Source organism: Trematomus bernacchii, unplaced genomic scaffold (genome assembly GCF_902827165.1).
Source record: "Trematomus bernacchii unplaced genomic scaffold, fTreBer1.1, whole genome shotgun sequence".
Lineage (NCBI taxonomy): Eukaryota > Metazoa > Chordata > Actinopteri > Perciformes > Nototheniidae > Trematomus > Trematomus bernacchii.
In genome coordinates this window covers 15,931,325-15,956,184 of record NW_022987720.1, presented here as the reverse complement: position 1 = coordinate 15,956,184, position 24,860 = coordinate 15,931,325, and the positions used below count along the sequence as shown (strand labels likewise).

The window sequence follows — 24,860 nt, the reverse complement described above, 5'->3', positions numbered from 1 at the left end:
AGTAGGAGAAAAGGAGAGGATGTAAAGGAAAGGAGCGGAGAAGAGAAGGGAGGAGAGAAGAGGATATGGGGGAGGCAGAGAATAGAGGAGGGGAGAGGAGGAAAAGAAGGGAAACGAAGGCAGGAAATAGAGAGGAGAGAAGGGAAAGAGAGTAGACGATAGGAGGGGAGGAAACAAAAAATGTTCATATAATGTTGTTGAAAGCAGGATAAGATTGATGTATTTAGACCAAACATACATAGCTATTAAAAATCAGCATATAAGTGTGTTTACAAATCACCAGAGCAGAAAGAAGGCTGTTGAGTGTCTAGTACTAACCCACACTGACTTCATTTCAAAACATTACAAAACAGGGACGACTAACAGAAATACAGTTCACTTTTTGATGTATTTGGTGTATTTGGACCAAACATACATAGCTATTAAAAATCAGCATATAATATACAACATTTTTTTTTTTAAAGTCGCTACTGTGTGTACTCAGAATAAATACAAAACATTATGCAAATAAACAGCCAATATCAGTAATTTGTACAACTTTGTCTTTATAAACCACATATTGATAGGCCCTTTCTTAGTTTCAAGTAAATCTACTGCTCAACTTCTCTCCCCCCCCCCAAAAGAAAACTGTTTAATATTCGAAATGTAAGAGTCCTCTGACTAATGATAACTTTCACTGTAATGTAAACAGGTTTAAATTTGGGTTAATTCTTGGTGACAAATTAACATTCTTCGCCACTTTGCGGCGGTCTTTTTTTGACAAAGCATACAACTATGCAGAAACATACCAAAGTGTTTACAGAGGCAGACTAAAAACAGAAACGAGCCAAATATGCCTATTGGGAAAATGAGTCTGTATATCTAGAGTGCATATTCTGCTTTTTTCAACAACAAAAAAACGCACTGAAATTGAATTAAATATGGGATGGTAAAATATGTGAACAAAAAGCTGGTGTGAGGCATTGTTTCTTAACTTTCAACCTATGTTTAGCAACTACAATCCAACTTTCACAAGCTGGTGAAGATGTGCTGCTTTTTAACACAAAATAATGTAATTATAGATAGAAAAGTACGGTTCTGAGTCCAAGCATACCCAGAATAGTGAGTCCCAGCAGCAGGTTGTGGGTGTTGCGGCTGCAGTGGCCTGCATCTTTATATACAACGTCTGTGTTGTCATCTCGCTGGCTTTCTTCTTTCTCCTTCTTGTTTGTGTTGGACTGGTTGGCTTTCGACTGGTTCGTCATCCTGTCTGTGGAGACAGTGGAAGGGTATGTGCTTCAACATCATTAAACATGCAGGCCTGCAAAGTATTCAGTGTTGGTTAAATAATGCACCCTTCTCTGGCTGATTTATCAATTGGATTGTTTAAGGACTTCTTTGCTTATTTAGTATTGGTTGCAGTTATTGATGATTTAAATTGTTGCCATTTTGGCTGGCTGATTCTGCTCTGAAAGGTGGGTAAGGGACAACTGGGTATAACTACCACTCACTCACATGTCCTTGCAGCATTTGGTTTAGGTTCCTAAGGGAAGTGAATAAGCATGACGGCAGGCAATGCAAACACAGAAGGCAATGGTAAACAGGACATGAAGAAATAACTCAAGAGATGTAATATATTATAGTCCTCTAAAAGGAAACAGCAGGAATGTAAATACTAGACAATATGTACTTTGCTGATAAAGGAAGATATATAGCCAATGAATCAGGTAAATAATCGGCCTATTAGGAGTCGTGAGATGTTGCCCCTGGCTGTTTAAACATTTTTGACTGACAGGTCTAAGTGAAAGTTACTTATTAGATAAATCCATAATAGCAGACTTTAAGAAGGAACAAGACTATCGCTGGTTCAGCCCGACCCAACCGTTGTAGGGTACAGGATCAGGAACACAATGTGTTGGCTAGATCAATTGATTGTTTATCCCATGTACTGTGATAATGGACAACAACCGACACAGCGTCCGGATTGAGTCAAGACTCCTTCACATGAATTGTGTTCTGTCACGACTGTGATTTCAACCACTAGCAGAATATAGCACTCATGTAAACGGGATGGAGCGAAAGAGAATTGATGTGAAAGATGATGATGTTGTTTGTGCTGCAGGTGAAACTGTGTAATAGAAGAAGGGCAGTTGTTTTTTCTTTCTTTCTGTAGGTTTATCCAAAACATGCCACCCAGCCACATGTATGAACGAGTACATTCTTATTACTGGAAGTCTGTTGTCTTGGTTGCAATGCCCTTAGGCCGAGTCATTGCCACAAATTATGATTCTAATGTAAGCGGCAGCTGTGTTAAGTTATAGTTACTAATACGCTTTCCCACTGATGTGTAGCAGGTACAATATTTACCGTGTAGAACCTCTTGCTTTTTGTGTGTTAGCATGCTATCATTTTCTAATTAGCCCTAAACCTAAAATAAAATCAGGGGTGTCCAAACTACGGCCCGGGGGCCAAATATGGCCCGCGGACCATTTTTAATCGGTCCTCAACCAATTCTAAAAGTATAATGAAATACTGTATGGCCCACAAATTAAACATCTGCTATTGTACTTCTTAAATATATATGTTCAAATATATAACACAGTATTCATGTGTTAATAAGCCGAATTTTCAAATAAATTCAGTCAATTAAAGTTGAAAACATTTTCAAACAAATATTAGTTGATAAGAAAAAAGCACAATAATACATTTACATAACAACCTTGAAATATACCCTTCATATTTCCTCTTATGAGCAATCTGAGCCTCCTGTCTTAAGGGATGAGCTGCCAACACAATAAATGAAACCCTACGGAGAACTGTGTGGTCCATAATTTACCTAAATTTGATTGATTTCTCTAACTTATAACTTATGAGGCAATATACCTCTAGTGAGCGGCCCAGCCCTTCGTATATTTGTCTGTATGTGGCCCTCTGTGAAAAAAGTTTGGACACCCCTGGGTAAAATCATTAGAATTTATCCTTTAGGCAACTTGAATATCTACACCCTACTTCACGGCAATCCTTCCAATAATATAAAAGATATTTCATTAAAAAACAAAAAATGGTGATACATTGTTAAAAAACAGGGAACGCCAAAGTCAAGATTTATCATCTGGGGATCAAGAATATTTGTACAAAATGTCATTGCTACCCATCCAGTAGTAGTGTAGGTATTTCCGGATGGACCAGGGTGGTGGCGCGTCTGACCGGCATTGCCAAACTTAAAGCCAAAGCACTGGCATTGCTAAAAAGGATAATCTGGTATGGAAGAAATTCAAGTATGATTTCTGTCAAAATGCAACTCAGCACCATGAATATCAGAAAGGCAGCAGCCAAATTCAGAAAAGTGTATATTACTGTATATCAACAGTATTCTTGCACTTGGAAGTACATCCATCCTTTTTTAACAGTAACCCTAAAGCTAGATCGCTTCTTTGAAAGGGACGGGTCTCCAATAAACAGCTGACAACCGTTAATTATCAGACAAGGTCTAGTTTAAGGAACCAATCAAATTGTCCTCCAAGGCAAAGTCATCACCTTCAACACCAAAGAAAGACTCAACCACTAAGAATGTGTTCACTGTCAGTGCAATACACATTTCTTCTCAACGGAGACCCCACCGCAACAATCTCCAAACATTAATCGTATATAAACACATGTTGAGAGCAGCGCAGCCGTGCCAAATCCTTGTCAGATGTATGAATGTCAGATTTACAAACACTCTGACTCAGTGAGACATTTGCAATCAGACATGATTATAATTCATCATCTGAGCAAACGGTATTATATGCAGCAGTAAACATACAGTTGCCTACAAAATGATAGTAGACAAGTGGGAACACAAAGATGTTACCTACTAGTTTGTCTGCTGTCACACTTTCAGCTCAGCATCCTATCCATATCTGTCCCCTTTTATAGTCTCTGCAACAGTCGACGTTCTGGACACAAAGACGGATTGCCAGTATGATCTGAAATTGTATATTTTGGGGGGCGGAGAATGTCCTGCTAAGTTTCAATTGCAAAGATATAATCCCCGTTGAACGAAGTACGGAGGAGGGGAGGGGGAAGGGTGTTCCAATGTTATAGTCTTTACAAATCCTCTTTTCAATCCTTGTGCCATTCTTAGTATGAACATTGTTCGGTAACATCACTTGACCACACTCTTTAGTTGTCTAGCTGTCTAATAAAGTGTGGGATGGGGAATATTATCATCTTCCCCCTTTTTTAAATAACAATGAACTCATAGACCAGGTGGGAAAATGTCTCTTTTATAATCATAACTAAAGGTTTAAAGATTTAAATCACTAAAGGGATCAGACCCTTTTAAGGTTTGATAGGGTTTTGTAAATTTGTCAGGCAGAACCTGGTGGGTGAAATTGAGAGGAATTCAAGCTATGATACAGGCTGGTTAGCATTGTTTGGGACAACACTTTTGGCTATGCAAATCCTGAGCTTCCAAATAATATATATGTATAAAGCAATCTAAGCCTAGTCACATGTTAGAAGCAGAAAAATAATAAGGATGATTGTCGTCCTCTCCAGCAATGAAATCTGGATAATAAACCTTTGTTTATGGGTAGGTCAGATGGAGGCACTGAAATAATGAAGCAACAGCATGTGTCCTGTGAGGAGGGCGGCGCTGAGGAGTATTAGCTGCAAGGATATACTCAGGGACCTGAAACTACTCTGTAAATCTCTCTTCCTTTCCCAACAGACAGATTATGTGCCTGCTCCAGGAGATGTCAGAGAAGTCTCAAGACAAAATGTAGCTGGCTTCTAGAAACCAGCTCTTACTGGGCTGTCCTGGTGGCTCTGTTCAACTGAGGAAACCTGAAACTATTTACAACCTTGTAGGGCTTAATTCAACTCTTTAGTTTCTAATGTTTTGCCTGAAGAGTGCTTACCCAAGTACAGTTTATAGGTACACAGGAAACAGATGCTGATCAGAGTATCAGAGCAACAGCCAGGAGAGGAACGACTGGCTATAGATACGCCTGATTACATCATATTACAGCTTAGCATCCTTAATAAAACACAGCAAAGTCAGCAGGTTCAGATTGTTTGGTCAGGGCGCTTACAGTACATCCAGGCTTTTGTAGAAACATGACACAGGTATAGCTAGTCTGCCAGTGATCTGCAGACCAGAAGGCATTCCCCTTTGAAGTGAGGCCTGGTCGCTAAGAGACAGCTTAGAAAACACATGTTGATCATGAGAGCTGAAGGTAGCAGGACTTCAAAGTGAGTCCAGCTCAGAGCTAAGAAACAAGGAAGTAACTCCAGCTGGTTTGGAAGTGATGTCGTAGCATGGGCCAGATGCAGGCGCAAGACAGAACATCTCCCAGAGAGACTTTTAGAGAGGAGCAGACTGGATAAACATCAGGGTCCTCAATGTAAACACTCTTGTAATCCATCAGATGTAAGATGGTGATCTATGTAGTGTGTGATTTCCATCCCAATCAGTCTCCACATACAGAAATGTACTTACTTATCTTCTTCTTCTTCTTCATGGTTCCCAGGGAAAAGGGCAGTCGATAGAATGAGTTAATCTCCCTGAAGAGCAAGCTTTGATTACTGTAAATGAGCCCAAGATGATGAAGATGAAGGAACACGTGCCATCAGAGCAGGACACGAAGAACTACCTCAGTACTTGCTTAGATGCTGTTGACACAGGCTCACTAGCCAATCGCTGATGTCGATTCAGGAGATCAAACAGATGCACGTGGGCTAACTCTATACCTTCCCCCTCCCTTGCAATCTGCCTGATCTAAACCTCGACATTACAGTAATGTTCAATAGCTGTGATATAAATCAACATGAGATTATAAATGTGGCTTGACAGACTGCATGTAATCTTTATGTACTTATTTAGCATATTGGTTACAGCGATTAATAAGTTGGATGTTTCTTTTAGCAATTTAAATTATTGAATGAATACATCAGGATTATGAATCTAACTTAAACCAAAGCATGCAATCATGTTGTCAATAGATTTATAATTTCAGTAATATTCCAAGCAAAAATAGTGGGAAACATTCTCTGTTTGCACTTTCATGGGAGAATATCTGCTGCATGGATACGTCATATATTTTATTAACTGAATATCTATGATGTTGGACTCTAGGTTTAACCAAACAAGACAATTGAAGACGCCAAATGGGCTCTTGGGAGCTATGATGGGCAGTTTCACCGTTTTTTTGCGTCTCATAGATTTTATGAATCAATGAATTAAACAAATTAATGAGAAAAGGAGAATTGTTCAATTGTTGGTTTTAGGCTTAAATGCAATGTTTTATATCATTAAAGACTGTTAGACACTACAAGAATACTAGGAAAACTTTTACAGCATACAAGTGCTGTCAGTGGATACAAACTCGACTTTTGAATTGAGTTCATCTAGAGCAGGGCTATTCAATTAGTTTGGAATGGGGGCCGGTTGATGAAAATGATCCAAAGCAAGGGGCCGGGAAAAAGATGGCTTGAAATATGAGCAATCATATTTAAGAGCTTCAGATACAGTAAATACTACAACAGCATAGTGGAGTGCATATATTGTGTTTAATTCAATCAAACAACATAGCCCCAAGGCCTTTATAGATCTAAATGGCAAGTTCAGAACTCAGTAGGCCTACATGTTTCATTTGATTTCATTTAGGTGAAATGATCTAATCATTCACGCAGAGATGCAATCAATGACTGGAGTTGTCACTACAGTATAGTAGGTGGGTTCGAAACCCGAGCCCGTCGAAGTTTTCAGGCATTGTCTACCCCTCTATCTCTCAATGTAACACCCTCTCTGGAATAAAGGCACTATGGCACAAAAAAAAAAAAAAAAAAAAAAATCTTAAAAAAAAGAAATTGATGACTTTTTAACATTATACTCAAAGGGCCAGTAAATATCACCCCGGGGCCGGATTTGGCCCGCGGGCCGCCAATTGAATAGCCCTGATCTAGAGGTTACAGGCTATATTATAGTAGTATTATAATGAAAAGATAGAACATGTGTATTTTAAGAAGAAAAAGTCATGTTAAAAAGGCATCTGTGTTTGTGTGTGTGTGTGTTTGTAACTGTGTCTCAGAGGATTATTTCCAAGGGTTGATTGTTTGGTGTGAGCTTTGCAAAGGGATCGAGAAATAATCCTCACCCGCCATCCCCCCGATCCTCCCCTTGTTCAGCAGAGGGAGATGAGGATGGTCAATGCAGCTTTACAATGATAACTAGAGCTTGAAACAATATAAGAATTTCGTGAGGTTATCCTCGACAAAACGTTATTAGTATGCAATATGTTGAAATTAATGCACTCTATATGTAAATATCAATAACGCAAATTAACACATTCTCTCTATCACACACACACACATCTGGGGATCCATGCAGTTCAAAGAAGAGCGGCACCTAATGCCTTCAACATATGCACGACTGCCATCAAACACGTGTCTGGTGCATGGCTCTACCAGATCACTGCAGCAGGACAGTTCAACTGTGTGTATCAACCCTCTTAGTGAAGGTCAGAGTCAATCAGAAGTGGACTCTACTCAGTCCATCAGATGTTACTGGGAGGGTAAATGTGTGTCCTCACTTGGCATGCTTTAACGCCTCATGAGGTATTTGCTGCTTGCAGAAGATAAAATAACTAATTTGTTTTATTATTACAATCCTGTTGGTTATGTCATGGCCAACACTATAGTTCTTCAAATTAAGTTAATTAAATCATCTGTCAGTCAATATTGTTTAAATAGTACAAATGGAGTTACGTTTGATAATCAGATTCAGTATCAAATTCAAACTGGATTATTATTGTCAAACGTTTTTGTGAACAAATGTTTGCCAAGGCCCTTCTTAGCAAAGACTGGTGTGATTTAAATTAGTTATTTAATTATATTAATTATTGAGGGATTCCAAAACAACCATTTCAACTTTGTGGAGCTCAATGTGGCATCTTGAAATGTTCTTTTATGTCTGTTCAACATTCAAAAACACAAAGTTAGTTATTTGCCAGTGATATTAAATCATAGAAAAATATTGACATTTAATCGTCTAAAAAATAATGACAATTAGCTATCAAATTACTTTCAGTTTATGAAATGTTGATGAACTCATGTTAATGTTCTGCACAGCAATAGAGATACAACTGCAGCCATAAACCTTCATTTCCAATGATATGAAACAATGAAAAGCAGCATTCATCACAATTTGAGACACACACAGATGTGTATGTGTGTGATGTAAGAGATGGGGTGGACATGGATTGTGAGTAAGAGATAACATTTGTGAGCTTGTGTGTGTGTGATTTTACCCTGCATCTATCCACACATGTCATGCACACACACTCCCCCGCCCCCCTCCCGCTGACGATAATCTGAGTGTATTAATCTGTTGTTTGAACTCCTTAAGCACAGACTGTCTATCACATCTGCTCTCTTCACCCTCACAAAGCTCTGCTATTTATAAACTTTTGCCTTTGTCCTCTCACTTCCTTTCTTTTCTTTTTGATCTGTTGCTGCAATTTCACTATTGCTGTTCTCTACAGCAGGACTGGATTTCACACAGCTCATTTCCTCCATACAGTAAATCCATCTTCTCATTTGGCCAAAAGACGCCTTGGAAAATCCTCAAGGCAGACAGCATGCTCAAACAAAGTTAATACATGACTGCCCACCACATGTTCACACATCTGATTTAAGAGGTGACAGTTAACTTTCCAAAACCAACAATAGTTTAACTCTCACGGAAATTACTGCAACAAAAAACACAATAATAACGACTGATCACAATGAAAAACAGAGCCTGAGACTAAAGAATCTGACAGTGCTGTCATAGGCGATCATCATCTTTCAGCTTTAAATTAATGGGAGCAATAGGGGGGGGGGGTGGCAACCAGAAGGCAAACAGCCTTACCTGCTGTGTGTCGCTGTCTCCCATCCGACGAGAGCGAGGCATCGGGAAAGACACACAGACGAGAGGAGGGATGTGGAGATGAAGAGGGAGAGGGGACGGTTGGCAAAGTCAAAGTCTTTGCGTCATCTGAGGAAATTTGCAGATTATTACAACAGCTTGGTCTTCTGAGCCCCCCCAACCCCATCTCACCCTTGCTCTCCTCCCTCCCTCCCTTCGTTCTCCCTCATTTACTAGCATGCTCTCCATCCCAGGTCTCAGTTTATTTAATTATTTGTACTGTTTGTGCTCACTGATATTCGGGCAGGAAGAAAGATAAGAATACTGAGTCTCAATTGATTTCAGAAATGTATTCCTATCGCATAAACAGGGGAGGGTGGGAGTTTGGGACATATTGGATGGTGTTGATGGTGGGGGGGGTCGTGATCAACCTCCCTTCCACAGGAGGGCGCTATGACTGCACTGAGTGGAGAAGTGTGCACAGTAGCCTCTCTGAGGGATCCTTTGACAGATATCAGTGTCAGTCAGAGAGGCCAGAATTGAGGCCCATGGTACATACTGTACTTACATGGATCAAGCTTTTTCCATGAACCATGACATATCAGTAAACAGAATCCGAAATACATTCATACATTAACTGTCTGTACTCTGTGCAGGAATGCCAGCCTATGATTGGGCTTTATGAGGACGCCAGGATTGATTTATGAGCGTAGCTTCTCAACTGTCAAATACGAAGTTGTATAACGACGTGACTTTACAAACATCCGACGCTCTGACACTGCTGAGACCTTTCAATTCCAACTTGAAACTCAGATTTTTAACTTTTAGTGAGTTTATTATATTTTTTCATCGCTTCAGGCTTTGTCCCCGTTTGATCTCAGTCTGAATCAATCTACTAAGCCTCATTCTTGCGGTCCATATTTGTCCAGTTAATGTTCGGTTGGTTCAACATTACAGATGTTTGGATCCGGACTTCATCCTAAATGAGAATCAGCCTCCCCCATTTCCTCTTTCTCTCTACACACACATAAAATGCATATCTGTCGGCCCTGGAAAAGAGATCCTTCCTCTGGTGCTCTTCCTGTACGTTTTTTTCCGAAGGGGGACTTTCCTCATCCGAAGCGAGCAACAGTGGAGGTTGTATGAAGCAACAATCACCTTGAGGCAAATTGGTGATGTAAATAAAAATCACTGAACACGACATAAAACACTCCTTGTTATGATATGAGCCTGAAAAAACTCTCCCTTACTGACATTGCATTAGTGCTTGATATAAGGCTACACCTGGAATGATAAAAACTCTACTCTCATACTTTGGCTATTCAAATTTGAGTTACAGAGAATACAGACAATGCATTTCCCAAACATATGGGTCAGGAAAATATAACAATAACAGCACACTGCTAGACCGCTTTGGGAAACAAAAGGCAGATTTTTTAATGTCTTAATGACTCCTTTGAGATACCTGAACCTACTTTTGAATGCATTTAATTGTGTTTTAATTATTTTGTCAAGCTTAAAACACTGATGGATTGGTGTACTGAAAGAAAAGTGTTGCCATTTAGTAATTGGGTTTAGTAACAAGCACCTCACTAACAAACATACATGCAAAGCAACACACTGTAACACACACACACAGTCCCACAGGGGTGACAGATGGAGAGGGGCAGGACGTGAACAGGGGCTTGTACAATTGGGCTGGTGCCTCCATTGTGCAGTAGGTGCGCTGTAAGTCTATCCTCTACTAATTGCCAGAGCAGTTCAAACACAAAGTCTGCCTCTGAAATCCAATCCTGCGGGGTGTTGTACAGTGACTAAAGTTTACAATATGTAACATTTTTCCTCTGGAAATAAAAGGGACAAAACATGGCTTCTGGAAGAAGGGGGTGAGGGGATGTGGAGGAGGTCGGTGGGGTGGATAAGTGCAAAAACTCAAAACAGAGGGAGGTGTGGATTGTGTTGCCGAGAAGGAAGACGTAACTGTAAATAGATCATTCACTATAGGCTGAATGTCTAATCCGGGGACATCCAGACTGCAGGGGCTCTGTGGCAAGTGAATGAAAGTGTAGCCGCTGTAGGTGGATGGAGTCCTGTAACGAGACACTGAGGGGGACAGATAAGGAGGCGAGGACGAGTGATTGAGAGGTGATCTGTGGAGGGAGAGAACGAGGTGCTGTAAGAGGAGAGGGATCGGCGGGGCAGATGATGTAAACAAGACGAGCAGAGTGTGTGTGCGCATGGCGACGGCTGCATGGCAGTGTCTGAAGCTGCTTTTATAAACTGACAATGACCCAGCTTCTGAACCAACGTAGCAGAAAATCTAAACAGACAGGCCCGGAAAGGGGCAGACTGCCAGGTAATGCAATGCAACGCCAGTCTGCATTTTGCACCCATTCTAACCTGTTTCTCATTAAGCATTAAACTGAATTACCTAAATAAGTCTTCCATTCCACTAATGAGGGTTCGCAGCTCGAACCTCTCATATTCCCTCGCCCTCCCAATACGTTTCCCGAAGGTGAACATTCCTTGCACTAATTTCAGTTTTACGCAGAGAGACTTGTAGGCGCATGTGTTTTGTTTGTCTGAGCAAACATGTGTGTGTGTGCGTGGGTGGGTAATATCTACGTGTGGTCTGGCTCCGAGCCGTGTCACTCATCCTCTATGACCTTTAGTCAACTTTGAAATTGAATTTGACCATGAATGTTTTTTTCTTTCTACAATCCTAAAACTGTGCCAAATATGTCCGTTGGACAGCAGTTTAAGCACTACAGCCGGGCTTGTCTAAGCCAGACAGACAGACAGGAAGTGACACAATCATAAGTATGGGCCCCCCCTTTGAATGACCTCACCTTTGACCCTTTACCTCTTTACCACCATGGCTGCTGACTGGGGCAATTCCAGGAGGCTTTGGCTAATTGGGTCAGATTGCACAGAGAGAAGCATTACGCCTGAAATTGGAAACATATGCAGCCATACCTCAGTGTGTATGGTACTGTTACAAATGGCAGTGCAGCTCCTATTTAAGAGAGGTTTGAATATAGGGGGAAGGAGGACGATGAGGGAGTGGAGTGCATTAAAGGTGAATGATGGAAGGAGCGTTGAAAAGGAAAAACAAATCAGACGCAGAGAATCCAAGTGTGTGAAGATGGAAGAGGAGATGATGCAGAACTGACATACTGGTACCATCGGGAGGTCGAGCATCTGTAATTGAGGTCTGACGTCTGACTCGCTGGCTCACTTGTGGACAGAGAGACTTTTAGCTCGCCCTGACAGCTCAGCTCAGCTATTTGCAGTAATTGCCATAATAGCTACCATCCAATTACGCTCAGATCTGAGTTTCAAACGAAGGAGGATGTCCAACGCGAAGCAACAAGTTGATGTGTGATGGCGCTGCGTGTGGGAAAACATTTCTCAGAGGAGCTGGAGGTAGTGAAAGTGACATTTTGGAAATGAGAATAGGTCTGAAATGTCCAGATTCAACAAGGTGCATCATGAGCAGAAGATAATAAGTAGAAAATGAAACTAATATCCCAGTTATGAGACACAGTGAGTGATGTTGCCTAAGGCAAGTTCCTCATGTAAAAGGCAGGTTGAGAAAAGGATCAGTTTTGTTATAGTCGGGCTTTAATAAAAGTCTGAAAAGCAGTTTGGGTCATGAAACATGTTTGTTGAAAAGAGAAATCCCAAAAGGAAAAAACGATAACCGCTGTAGACAATTGTGTTATTCCCTGGATTATGTTGTGACTTAAAGGCTTTTGGTGAGTCTGGGTTTAGAAAAAAAAGAATGAGACACACGTGACAATAAGAAAGAAAAACTGTGAAGGAACATTGAACTAACCTCTTTACATCATTGATCGTGGAATTGTTGCAGTTAGTTTTGTCTATGAGAGAGTGGGAGCAAGAGTGCAAAAAAACAACCTCTGCACATCACTGACTTTTCAATCGTCATCTTTGTTTGACCGCCAATCCTGTCCGCATCAAGCTAACAACTTTCTCTTGCTTTTTTTTTCAGACTCCAACTCTCACTGATGCACCCTGAGGCAGAAATATCTAAGTGCATACAGGGCAAGTTCAGACAAAGTCAGAGATAGAGAGAATGGTGGGAGGGTTGCAAGGATTTCGAGTGACTGACACTAAATGCCAGGAGGGAGGAATGCTTGCGAGGGAGACACCAGGCAGTGTTTGTGTGTTAATGGGAACGATAATCTGGTGGAAGATTTTCAGAAATCGACACCGAGTGCTCCTGTACGATGGGCATGGTTAAGAGAAAAAGAAAAAATGCATATAGTGTGTATATGCGTGTGTGCTTGTGTAATCAGTCAATGGGTGCAAGTACATCAACGCTCCCCTCTATTTGAGGGTATTGACAGTGTTAAATGTCTCCGTCCCTGAGTGAAGACTGCACTTTAGTCTGCCTCTATACAGAAGAGACCCGTTTTAGCGGCTTTGAGTTTGAAAAACCTCTTTTCATGATCCCCCTTCTCTTTCTGTGTCTCCTCTCCGGTCCCTATCTCTCCCATCCCCGGACTCTTTCATGAGCAGTCTCTCAGGGGCAGGGTTGTAACGTAAACCTCCCCTCTTTTGTCTCCATTCTTTTCCTTATCCTTTCATCTTTTTAAACATTCAGGGGGAAAAGGGTTTGGTGAGATGGAAACCACTACTTGGTAAAGGAAAGAAAGAGATAGCATGTGAGAGAGGGGGATGCGAGAGGAGGGGGATGCAGAGTCTCCCCCCCTGCTCATCCCACAATTTATGGCTCTCCTTTTCAACAAGGCCATTCAAGGTGGGGAGGCTCTGTGGACGTGCTGTTCTCGCGGGTCAATAGCAATGAACCCTCGTCTGGTTTGTATGGGGACGACTTATCTGCTCAGAGGACCCGTTGAACTGTCTGTCGGCCTGCACGTCGTCCATAGACCTCCATTGTGTCTCCATAGGGCCTTCGCCGACTTTCCCCCAAAGACCTGTGAGTGGAGAGGGCAGCCAGTCACCGGCTCCTGTTTTTATCCTTTCAACTTTTACAGGAGTTCCAAAGCTGCCTCCATTCATCCAACATATACAGATAATGTGTTTATAACTTTAATTACACCAATTAATAGAAGTAGTTCACTGTAAACAAACATCAAAGCAAACTCAGCTAAAGTAAATAGATAGTATATGTATATATCCAATTAAAAAGAAGGAACATATACCAATGTATATTCTTGTACCAAGAGAACAAATCCATCGAATGAAATGTTTAAACGTAACAAACGTCAATACATATCGGTTTTGCAATACTGTTAAAGATCTCCAGATTGGAAGCACACCAAAGAGTTATCACATTTTTTTTTGCCAGAGGCGTCAATAAATAAATCCACTTTTTGGAAGAATAGTTTTCGGTTCTCTTCACAATAAATAATGAAAATATCAATATTGACATCTAAGTGAGAAACCACATAATGATAGGGCTCTGATGTTGAAGGCAAATTCATTATACAATGTTTTAAAAAGTTTGCAGTATGTTAAGGTCATGAACATAATTCATAGAAGACCTAGCAGTGTTGTTTTACCTGTAGTTTCAAAAACAGTTTTTTCTTGGATGCAGTTTTTTAGAAGTAAATAAAAGAAAACAACAGCTGGTTCTGTGAAGGTGGTCGAGGCTGGGAAGAGGGGGGCCCCATGTCCAGCATTGCCTGTGGCCCCCAAATCAGCAAGACTACCCCTGTTAAAATGAATGCATGGATTAAGGATTTTCGCCTTTTTTTTTTTAATAGTGCCATATGTTGTTTTACTTTGGTAACTATTATATATTTTATGAGCTGTATAAAATACCTAATACAGCAAATTAAGTTATCAACATCCAGAGATCCTGTCAGCAAAACACTCACCTGCCAAAGAGCAAGGCACATACCCAAGAGAAGGATCTGGTGCAAGCAAACAGGAAGCAATAAGAAAGCAGAGTCGGATAGCTGGTTCAGATTGAGCCAAATGTGATTATGTTGCAACCTGCATTTACAGAAGAGACGTTTTTCGATTTGGGCCATCCATCTTCACTACAGATTGTTTGTAATAATTTGCACTGTTGCGGTGACAACCTATGATGAACCCGCTTTAGGTGGATCTGTGCCAACACAACACTGCTGGTAATTCGTCAAAATGCTTTTCTTGAGAACTATGGGGCGGGGATGAAAGTAAAAAAAAAAAGGCGGTTAACTAAAACAGTCACGCACATGTGAAGTCTGAGTTAACAACTCACTCAATGTTTGGTTGTATGCATTTAACCTAGCTAGCATAAAATGTGACTTTTGGCTAATATTGGACACGTAACGCTTGATTATACTGTTTAATATGATATGCCTCCAAGAAGCGAGATTGAGACATATCTGCTTTTGCATATGTTACTCGTTGTAAAGTTGTAGATATGTTTTTAATATACTAACCTCCTGAGGAAAAAAACTTCAGCTTGTCTTTGCGCTTCCCAGGAGAAACCGGAGTCATTATCCGTGTCAAGCTAGCAGCAGAGAAGAAGAAGTTGCGGCGGAAGTTGCTTTTTTATGTCTTCGAAATAAAAGCCTGATTACGAGTCAAATGCTCCATTACAATACGGACATCTAAAAGCGGGTTTGACTTTGAAAGGGAAAACCGGAAGTTGTAATTCTAACTAAAGCTAGTTTAACTGTTTGTCCGACTTAACGCGTTTCAGGCGGAGTTCAGTTCATAAAAACATTTCGCCAACTTATTCACCTCTTCACTTCTTCGTTCACATATTTGAACAGGGAAACCTCTTCCCTGGTCTACTCTTGAGGAATAACAACTCATGGAATATCTAAACTTTGTGGCACGTTTACATTTTTGACACTTTTCTGGGCTCATTAACTAGTCTTTTCCCCCTGCAGTGGAAGCGCTCCCAGGACCGGAGACTTTTCTGGTTTCTAACTTTACTTTTCTTATCTTGTTCCCGTCGGATTTCTGGGGGGCACATGCGATGTCACGGACTAATAAAGAAGAGAGACATGTACGTCTTTAGCTCTGTGGTTTCCATAGGACGGTATTTGTTGAATTTATTATTTTAAACCAGTTGAGCAACTGGCGACTGAACTCTATAATCAATGTGGTGTCAGTTGGAAGGACGCGGGGTCCGGATCTCACCTAAACGGTAAGTCTTTATTACACATTAGACCTACATTAAACGTGTTTAAATACTACACACTGTGCACAAAAACTAATTTGATGATTTGTATTTGTAAGGTGTTCAGTCAGTTGGGCACACAACTAGATACATAATGTTAGTAAATACAAATATATTTATTTAGGTCAGTTTATTTTGTAATGTTTTTTTACTTATTTATCCATGCATGCACATATAACTTGCTTAAGGCTTTTTATTTGTATTTATTTAAATATTTTCAATGAAATGTAATGTCTTTCTTCTTTAATGCTCTTAGAACTGCTTACACTATGTTCGTGTTATTCCTTGTACATGACTGATGCATTTTGAAGAGTCCCAATCCAATTGTATTTTACTTGGCAGCTTTTAAGTTGTAGCTTGTTTCACATTTTGTTTTTGTTGGCAGGCAGTCTGTCAGGTGAGGTTAAAGCTATAAAATGTCTCATTCCGATCTTCAGGTTATAATGAGAAACACACCTGATGTTGATGTATTAATTTAATATCTTCAAAATATTAGAGGCTAAAAAGGCTGTGATTTTTTTGGGGAACAAGTTCAATGGAAATCATTTTGTCATAATACTATTATATTTAGTTTTTATTCAATAACTCTTTTGAAGTTTTGTCATGCTATATTATTGCACTACTGCATAAAGACACATATTTTGTACCAAAGTAAAAGTCTCATCACTGTAGCAGCGTAGAATTACTCTGTAAAGAAAAGTAATGTGTTAACTTTCATATTACAAATGTATCAAAATAAAGTACCATTAGTAAAAAGTATCCATTATGCAGAATGGCCGAATTCAGAATAAAGTATTGATGAATTACTGCGTTCATCACTTTACTGTTTCAACTTATAAAGGTGGGACTTATTTATTACTTTATACACTTTATCTGTTGGGTAGCTTGTGAATTTCCCTTATGGGATCACTAAAGTTATATCTTATTCTATAATATAACATCATAATGTGTTTGTCAAATATCTGAATCTTTAAAGTAACAAGTGATATTTGTAGTGGAAAAAAAGTACATTATTTCCCTCTAAAATGTAGTATATAGTAGCAAACAACAGAAAAACTCAAGTACAAGCACCTTAAAATTGTACTGTAGTACAGTACTTGATTAAATGTACTTCACAACTGTGCATCAGTCTATTGTCATGTTTTTAAAGGAGAATGAAAGATTTACAGGGAGAGAGATGAGGCGGATTGGTGTTTCATATGGTCTCAGGTTAGAGTGGAGAAGGCTGGATCTTTGCAGGCTGAGCGTGGTATGAAACAATCACAGACCTGGAATTAATGGGCTGTTTGCACAGCAAGACATTGTAAACGAGCACATGTGATGCCAAGGTTTTACTCTACCCTCACAGAGAGACACAGAGAGGGAGGGGAAACATTTACCTGCGTGTGTTTTTTCCACGTCCGACAGCCACTCCTGTTGTCACCGTTTCTGACAGTCACACTCAGGTGCATTTTAGACAGCTTAGTCAGACTGAAAGAATCTGCTGAAAATGTGCAAACTGTCCTCTAATCAGCCGGCCACCAAAGACATCTTCCAACCTGATGACTTCAAAGTAGGCAGGATTAGGTTAGGACGGGGCCTGGTCCTAACACTAACACAGAGTGCATTAACTCTGTCAGACGGACTTGTCTGACATTAGCCACGCATGAGGGGGGGCATTACTTTGTTGACAGGCAAAAAGCACAGTAGCCACGGCCAGGTGTGGGGCTGCTTTATGGCATCTGTTTCCTGGTGAGGGTCTCACAGCCAGACGCCCTCTGTAAACCCCGCTGATTCCTCCTTGACTCATGCTGTCACATAGATTAAGCCCCTGTGGTTTACACTGACAGCACTCATAACAGTAGACAGGCCAATTTGCCAGGTGCCACGTCTACTACAAAAACACTTTCCTTTATTGTTTTTTTCTGCATCTTCTTGTTTGTCTTTCATGTTTTGGAGTTAAAACGAGGTGGTTATATTCAAATGTTACTTGGTATGTCTGTAAACTTAAAGGCCAAACAGTACAGTCAATATAAAGAAGACAATATAAAGATTGTTAGTTGCATCACTACTAATATCATAACACCCTTAAGTGTATACAAAATCTTGATGCTTTACAATAAGTCAAAACAAGAATAACATCATAAATATAAAAATATACTTAATAGTGTTGCAGAGGGAGGGAAACACTGCATGTTTAAAGTCTAGTCAAAAAGCAAAGTGGAATAGATCCATTTCAAGCTGTCACTTAAAAATGTCCTCAGGTCATCTCCCTGATATTCTTATGGGAATTTTTCAAGAAAAAGTTTTTTCTGACGGACACCGACTGATCTGCATGAACATAAAGCCACATAGGAGAGAAGAAACAGGCCGCGTTTTAGCCGTTTTCTTAATACACAGTGATAATCAATGCTAAATAATTCAGGGGGCCACTGAGGCTCCTGAAGGTGTCGCAGAAAATAGTTTAGTCTGTTTAGTTTGATTATTCATGGAGCCTTGCTTGGTGATGTCGTTGCTCTCTGTCTGCTTGTTTAGGCCCTGCTCCTGTGGTTTCAGGGTATTCTTCCTGTGCTCATTTGGAAGATTTTCAGGCTACGGAGATTAGGATTAACATAAGTGTGCAGTGTTGAGTGGGGTTTTATTTACTAAGTGAGGTTTTTTGATTTAGAGAGGCTGGGATTTCTGTGTGTGAGTGTGTGTTCGTCTGGGAGGGATTCAGAGTGCTTGGGTCTGATCCAGAGGGCGGGAGAACGTCGTGGACCCCGTCTAGCCTTGCAGGGAGTGCAAATGATGCGTGTCATTGTAGCAAATGGAGCATGGTGATAAAGTGCTGCTGCTGCTGCTGTTTCACAAAGGAACCACTTTAGAGACTGTGCCGGCCCTCTGTGTGGTGCCGGAGTGCTGCAAGAAAACCCGTAGGAAGCATATAGCTGTCCTGCAACAGAAGACAAAGTCACACATTAACTGTAGGCCTGTCGCAATCATTATGTTATTGATTTATTGTGCAATATATGGACATGACCTCAATATTTTTTTCCATAACAACGTATATCTAGAAAAACGTTATTGTCCAGCTGAGGCAGGAAAATTGTCTTTGGCATCATGATTATCCAAGAAAATATAAACCCAAAACTATGTACATTAACAGAACAATATCTCTCAATTGTAAATGTACACAGGGTAAAACATCCCATAAATCAGAAAATGTATCTGTCTTGTTCAACAGATTTTGCATTCATATGGTTTACCAGCCTCGACTCTTATATTAAAGTTAGCTGTAATTGTATCGATCGATAGATGGACATGACCTGGATCATTCTTGCTCGCCTCAATATCAACTTTTGTGTTTAAATTGGTATTTATTTACTAAGGCATAGCGGTGTGGAGAAAATCTAATATTACAATATATCTGATCAATCCCCTATTGTGACCATATTGTACGGTTGACTTTTGGTGCTCTCACAACATTGTTACGCAATCATATTTTGTTTCAATAATCCTCAGTAATGTGGATATAATGACTAAATTGGTCACTAGCAGTTAGATCAGACATCAGTTGACTGTAATGCAGCGTAAAAACCAAGAAAATACACATTTGATTAACCTTACAATTTCCAAAATCTAAATATATCCAATATATTTCATAAACAATATCAATAATAATTTGTATATTACGACTATTGTTGACATAAGAATGCCATCAACATTTCAGGCAACATTATGCTACCATAAACAGCAGGGTTTTCTAAACATTCCTAAGTATTACAAATGTATTTCTCATAAAATGAAAATAATATCGCTCATCAGAATATGTGTATATACACTGTTGCCAATGAAGTTGGAATACAATATTTTGTACCTCTCCTCATGAAATGATTGTGACAATGGGATTTATTCTTGATAGATAAAGAGTATATCTTCTCAAAACTTTATTGATCATCATTTCCAAAGAGATCACAGTGAAAATTAAATAGGAATAAAAAGAGGAATGTGTATGAAAACAAAAGTATTCCAACTTTATGAGCAACAGTGTGTGTACATAAGATATATATATATATATGGGTGTACAGGTGTGTGTGTATGTATGTGCATATATACATGTATATCATTTTTATTAGATTCCTGGGGATTGTGCGAAAAAGCATTTAGATATATCATATTTTTGAAGATTGACAATGAAGTTGACTTTGAATTAATTCTAGGACAATATATCATCCAACAACTGTAATTACTGTGACAGGCTTACTCATTAAACACAAATCCTAAAGTTTCCATGCCCCCCCCCCCCCCCCCCCCCCCCCAAATCTCCACAGTTTGCTCATTTGAATATATCTTCTGTTCACCTTAGCTGCATGACTTCCAAGTTTAAGGGGTGGTGTTAACAGCTTACTGTTCAAAGTAAGTGAGTATTTGGCAGGCCTGGTGCGGGGATCAGTAGCCAGAGAAAACAGGAAGCTACAGGCCCTTTGATGTTATTTATCGTCAGCATGACAAGCAGCCACTTTGAGCACCCGTGGAGACTGCATGAGTGATGTGTCAACCAAACCTTGTTGCTCCTCGGCGGCTGCATTGTGTCCGGGGTGTGGCCCTGCTGAATGCATGTCCTGTCACTAAAGAGGCTTTACTTTTATCACCTACGCAGTACGCACATGTTCGTGCACACTCACTGTTGGTCTAAGATATATCTATTCATTTCAGTCACTCAAAAGCAAACAAACAAACAGTAGCGATATCCACTCCTTCACGCTTGTTTTCTGTTGCCTTTACATGTTTTCCTTCTCTCTCTTCTGCCCGAGGACACGGTGAAGGAGCCTCGCCAGTAAAGCTGCATCTCTGACATTCTGATCATTCTTCCTATTTTAACTCTTTCCAAGTGACCTCTTCCCTGCTTTTAAACAAACAACTAAACTGACGCTCACCTCGTCTGAGTGTGGTAACATGCAATGTACACATACACATAGACGTGTGTGAATGAAATATTTTCCCAGTTAGTCACAGGTGAACCTCACTATAAAGTACAAATGAGTCCCCTTTACCTGACTTATGATTCACGTTTCATGCAGGTGATGTCAGGCATGACAAACCACCTAAAGGTGTTTACATTTGGCTCACCATAGGGAGTGTTTTATTTGACTTTTGCACAGGTTTGTTGGTTAACAGTTATTATAATGACTTTTCAATGTGTCATCACTTAACATAGCCTAATGTGTGTGTGTGACGTAAATAACACACATTTGATAAAGTGTAATTCATTTTTTATTTAATTGCAAAGCTTTAGATTCTTAATATATTTGATTGTGTAACATTTTTGTATTAAAATAATGTGGTGTAATTTAATATAAATATTCTTGTTAGTTAATAACTACAGTAGGGCTGCAACTTATAATTATTTTTCATTATCAGTTCATCTGCTGATTATTTTATTTTTAAACCAATTATTTGTTTGGTTTACGGAAAGTCAGATAACATTGAAAAGTTCCCAAGGCGACTATTGAGATTGAATTATAAGACAAAGAAAAAGCCGCACATGTTCACATTTGAGAAGCTGGAAGTTTAAAACGTTTTGAGTTTCTGACCGTGTTTTTGAGACTGTACATGTTGATTACTGTTGCATGACTTCAGCTCTAAGAGGATTTATTTCAAACATTCTGCAGTTTATATTGTTTGTTTTATATGTTTACTTTACCAAATCAACTACGAATGTTTTTTGATAATAAGCTGCACATGGTTTGAAAAATGCAGGTTAAGGCAGGCAGGGTGTTTACAATAGTGATGATTGCACATCAATTGTGGTAAACTCTTTCAATTGAATGCAGCAGATGTTTGAGAATCATCTTTTCAAAGGAGAACTATCATCCCCACAGCCCGGGTATGAACAGGTAGAATACCTTAGGTTTACCTCAGCAGTACTGGGATGCTTTGGGTCTAATTTGTGTGTTTTCGTCAGAAGAATATATGAGGTAAACCATGTTAAAGAGATTCCAAGATTCTTGGTTCCGAGGAAAAGCTTCAACAAAAAGAAAGGAAAGCCCCATGTCTTCAAAAGTTGAAAGGGGATTGTCTGGTTGTTGTCTCGGGTCGCATAGGTCTTTTAAATCCATTTCCTTTGGCTGTAAAGTTTCTGTCTTACATACATACCATGTTGTCAGCGTCTCAGTTTGAAGGTCAGCGTCTCAGACTCTACAGTGTTCAGGCTAACTTCATCTTCCCACATGATGAAGCAGAGGGCGACCTTGCTGTATTTGGTCCTATTTTTCCACAAGTTCTGCCAAGATTTTAAAGCCATACATCAGCGGTTAAAGCACCGGGGTCATAAAGCAGTGGGCTGCCTGTATAATCTCCCATTTGACATCCTAATTGAGGTACTTAAGCTGACTGTATATGCCACAGTTGGTATTGTATAAAATAACATTGTCTCTCTCTTTCTATTTCTCTCTCCTGTCTATCAACTCTGTGTTTTTAGCTGATACGTCTTGGGAGTGATGCACTGGCTTCCCCTGGTTGCCATGGTGATTGCCTCGGCCCTGCCCTTTCCTCATAACCCCATGTCCAGGATTGCCGCCGCAACGAAAAACAACCGTCATGACCAGGCTTCTCGCCTCGCAGCTCCCCCTGTGGACTACAACTTCCATGAAAATGTCTCACAAACGGACTACAACATGGCTGCTGCTCTAAGCCAACATACCAACAGACAAAACCTCCAAAACCGTAAGGATTATGTGAAATCCTCCGCAGATGAAGAGACTTTCCCGTTCAAAGTGGAGCATCAAGAAACCTACGAATCGATTAGCAACTCAGGCAGCGATCACAAAAGCAGTGTGGATGTTCCCAAAGAAGGAGGACCACTCAGGACCGAGGATAACTCTCTACCAAAGGACTACAAAGCTGATAGCAGCAGCAGCAGGCAGGACTCCTCCAGTTTTGTGGACAAGACTGACAATATTCAGGACTCTACAGAACGGTTGGCGCTGGTTACTACAGCAGAAACCCATAAGGCCGTCAGTCCTGCTGCTCATCTACAGGATCAAAGAGGACCAGAACCAACTGTTCCCTCGGAGAAGCTGAGAGATGCACCTACAATCAGTACAGGAGGCTTGAACCTGGACGCAGAGCTGGGTCTGGGGATGGACAATATCTTAGATGGAGACGGGATGTTCCTGGACGCACACCCGCGAGTCCTGTTCTCCCCCTCCACGTCGCCTCCAGAACACCCCCCTCTCCTGCTCATGTTGGAGACCGGCCTGCTGGAGGAGGACGGGGACAGAGAAGAGCAGGAGGACATGGACGGACACATCGAGGGTCACGGGGACCGGGCGATTGACAGGGGCACCCCTCCGAGTTGGGCAGATTCTTCCAGAATTACAGAGGTTGCCCGTTCTGTTCAAAGGGATAAACGCTCACACTCAATGGACAGAAGGCGAGGAGAAAAATCTGTGTGCGAGGCAGAGAGTGTTTGGGTTACTGACAAGAAAACTGCCATCGACACCCATGGTCGTTTAGTCTCCGTCTTGCAGGAGATCCAGACCCAGACTGGACCACTCAAACAGTACTTCTACGAGACTCGTTGTCGCGAGGCAGAGCGGTCCAGCAACAACGGCAGGTCGAATGCCGGCGTGGCACCAGTGTCAGTCGATACGGGCGAAGCCAGGCACGGCTGCTTTGGCGTGGATAGAAAAGCGTGGGTCAGTGAGTGCAAAGTCAAGCAGTCGTTCGTCAGAGCGCTCACCAAAGATGCTAGCAACAGAATCGGATGGAGGTGGATCCGCATTGACTCGTCTTGCGTCTGTGTGCTGCTGGCCAGAGTCACGGAGGCTCCCGGGATTAAGAGGAGGAAGGGGAGAGGCTGAGAGTGGGGGGGGAGTAAAAAGTGACACAAGGCAGAGTAGCTGTGAGACATCCTTTTGGGTTCACTTCCCTTAACATGATGGATTTCTCCTTCCCTCCACCACAACTTCACAAGACTTTTGAAAAAAACAAGACGACCTCAATACTAGACCTTAGGGAATTTTTTCCTATATATATATATATAGAGATTTTACTTTAAAAAGTACTGTTTTTGTACGATTTTTATCTTTCATAATCTAAGTTATTTTTGATTAGTATGTAAGCATGTGTATGTCTTTGATATTAATATATTCCTTTATATTTGTGTACACTATGACACCAGTATACCTTTATATATGAAGCTATGTATATCTGTGTGTATTTATAGAAAAACTTCTTGGAGTGGTAGTCTCTCCAGTGTCTGATGATAATTCCAGCCTCTGGGCCGCTCGGGTAGAGAGAGAGAGGAGCGCCACCTACTGAGGCTCCATTTTACTGCTCCCATATGGATTACCATGATTGTGATACAGAAACGACAGCCTCGGCAAACTTAAGCATGGTTTTATACAATGTTTTATGGCAGGAAACATCTCTGTGTGGAACTTGTTCAATGTGGTACATGGATGTAAAACCATGTGGTTTGTGAATTATCTGACACCAGGACAAGCTAATTTTAACATCTGCTGGTTTGTTCAGCTTGCCTGCCAAATGTGGTAATAAAGGATCTTTGTACTCAGCTGTTTATTGTCCAACAATGTAACTGATATATATATATATATATATATATATATGTAGATTTGAATTCTCAAAGCACTCTGGCACAAAATATCAAAAGATATTGAGTAATAAATGTCAGTTATTTTACTGTTGTTATCCGACAATACCAGGCAGTTTTACAAATGACAGTAAAAGTATTCTGAGTAGCAAATCCATAATTTAGCTCCATTACACGTAAAAGTAATGTATATTTTGTCTGCAAATTCTAATTATTAGCCTTTATTAAACAAGGGCAATGCA

The 24,860-nt window shown here is 40.4% G+C and overlaps 2 protein-coding genes across 5 annotated transcripts in view; one reads left to right on the top strand and one right to left on the bottom strand.

Moving 5' to 3' along the window:
- The window catches only part of hsd17b14 (hydroxysteroid (17-beta) dehydrogenase 14), a 44,226-nt gene extending 28,810 nt beyond the window's left edge, over positions 1-15,416 (bottom strand). The window contains exons 1-7 of one of the 4 annotated variants that reach the window (XM_034143743.1): positions 15,292-15,322; positions 14,868-15,023; positions 14,740-14,775; positions 14,422-14,573; positions 13,732-13,833; positions 8,876-9,001; positions 1,094-1,249 (exon numbers count right to left, since the gene is read on the bottom strand). In XM_034143743.1, coding sequence (XP_033999634.1) covers positions 1,094-1,249; positions 8,876-9,001; positions 13,732-13,833; positions 14,422-14,573; positions 14,740-14,775; positions 14,868-14,899 — 604 coding nt within the window. In that variant the 5' untranslated portion in view covers positions 14,900-15,023; positions 15,292-15,322. Of the gene's footprint in view, positions 1-1,093; positions 1,276-8,875; positions 9,002-11,721; positions 13,834-14,421; positions 14,574-14,739; positions 14,776-14,867; positions 15,024-15,291 lie in introns of those variants that run through there. The other 3 variants (XM_034143745.1, XM_034143747.1, XM_034143746.1) reach the window with 3 other exon arrangements.
- A 74-nt stretch (positions 15,417-15,490) lies between these two features.
- Positions 15,491-24,581, top strand: LOC117493269. Its single transcript, XM_034143748.1, has 2 exons — positions 15,491-16,007; positions 22,483-24,581. The coding sequence occupies exon 2, from the start codon at positions 22,502-22,504 to the stop codon at positions 23,864-23,866; it is 1,365 nt and encodes a 454-aa protein (XP_033999639.1). The 5' UTR covers positions 15,491-16,007; positions 22,483-22,501; the 3' UTR covers positions 23,867-24,581.
- The last annotated feature ends 279 nt before the right edge of the window (positions 24,582-24,860 follow it).

Coding starts and splice junctions, on each gene's coding strand:
- LOC117493269 (XM_034143748.1), top strand. CDS start 22,502: ATGCACTGGCTTCCCCTGGTTGCCATGGTGATTGCCTCGGCCCTGCCC.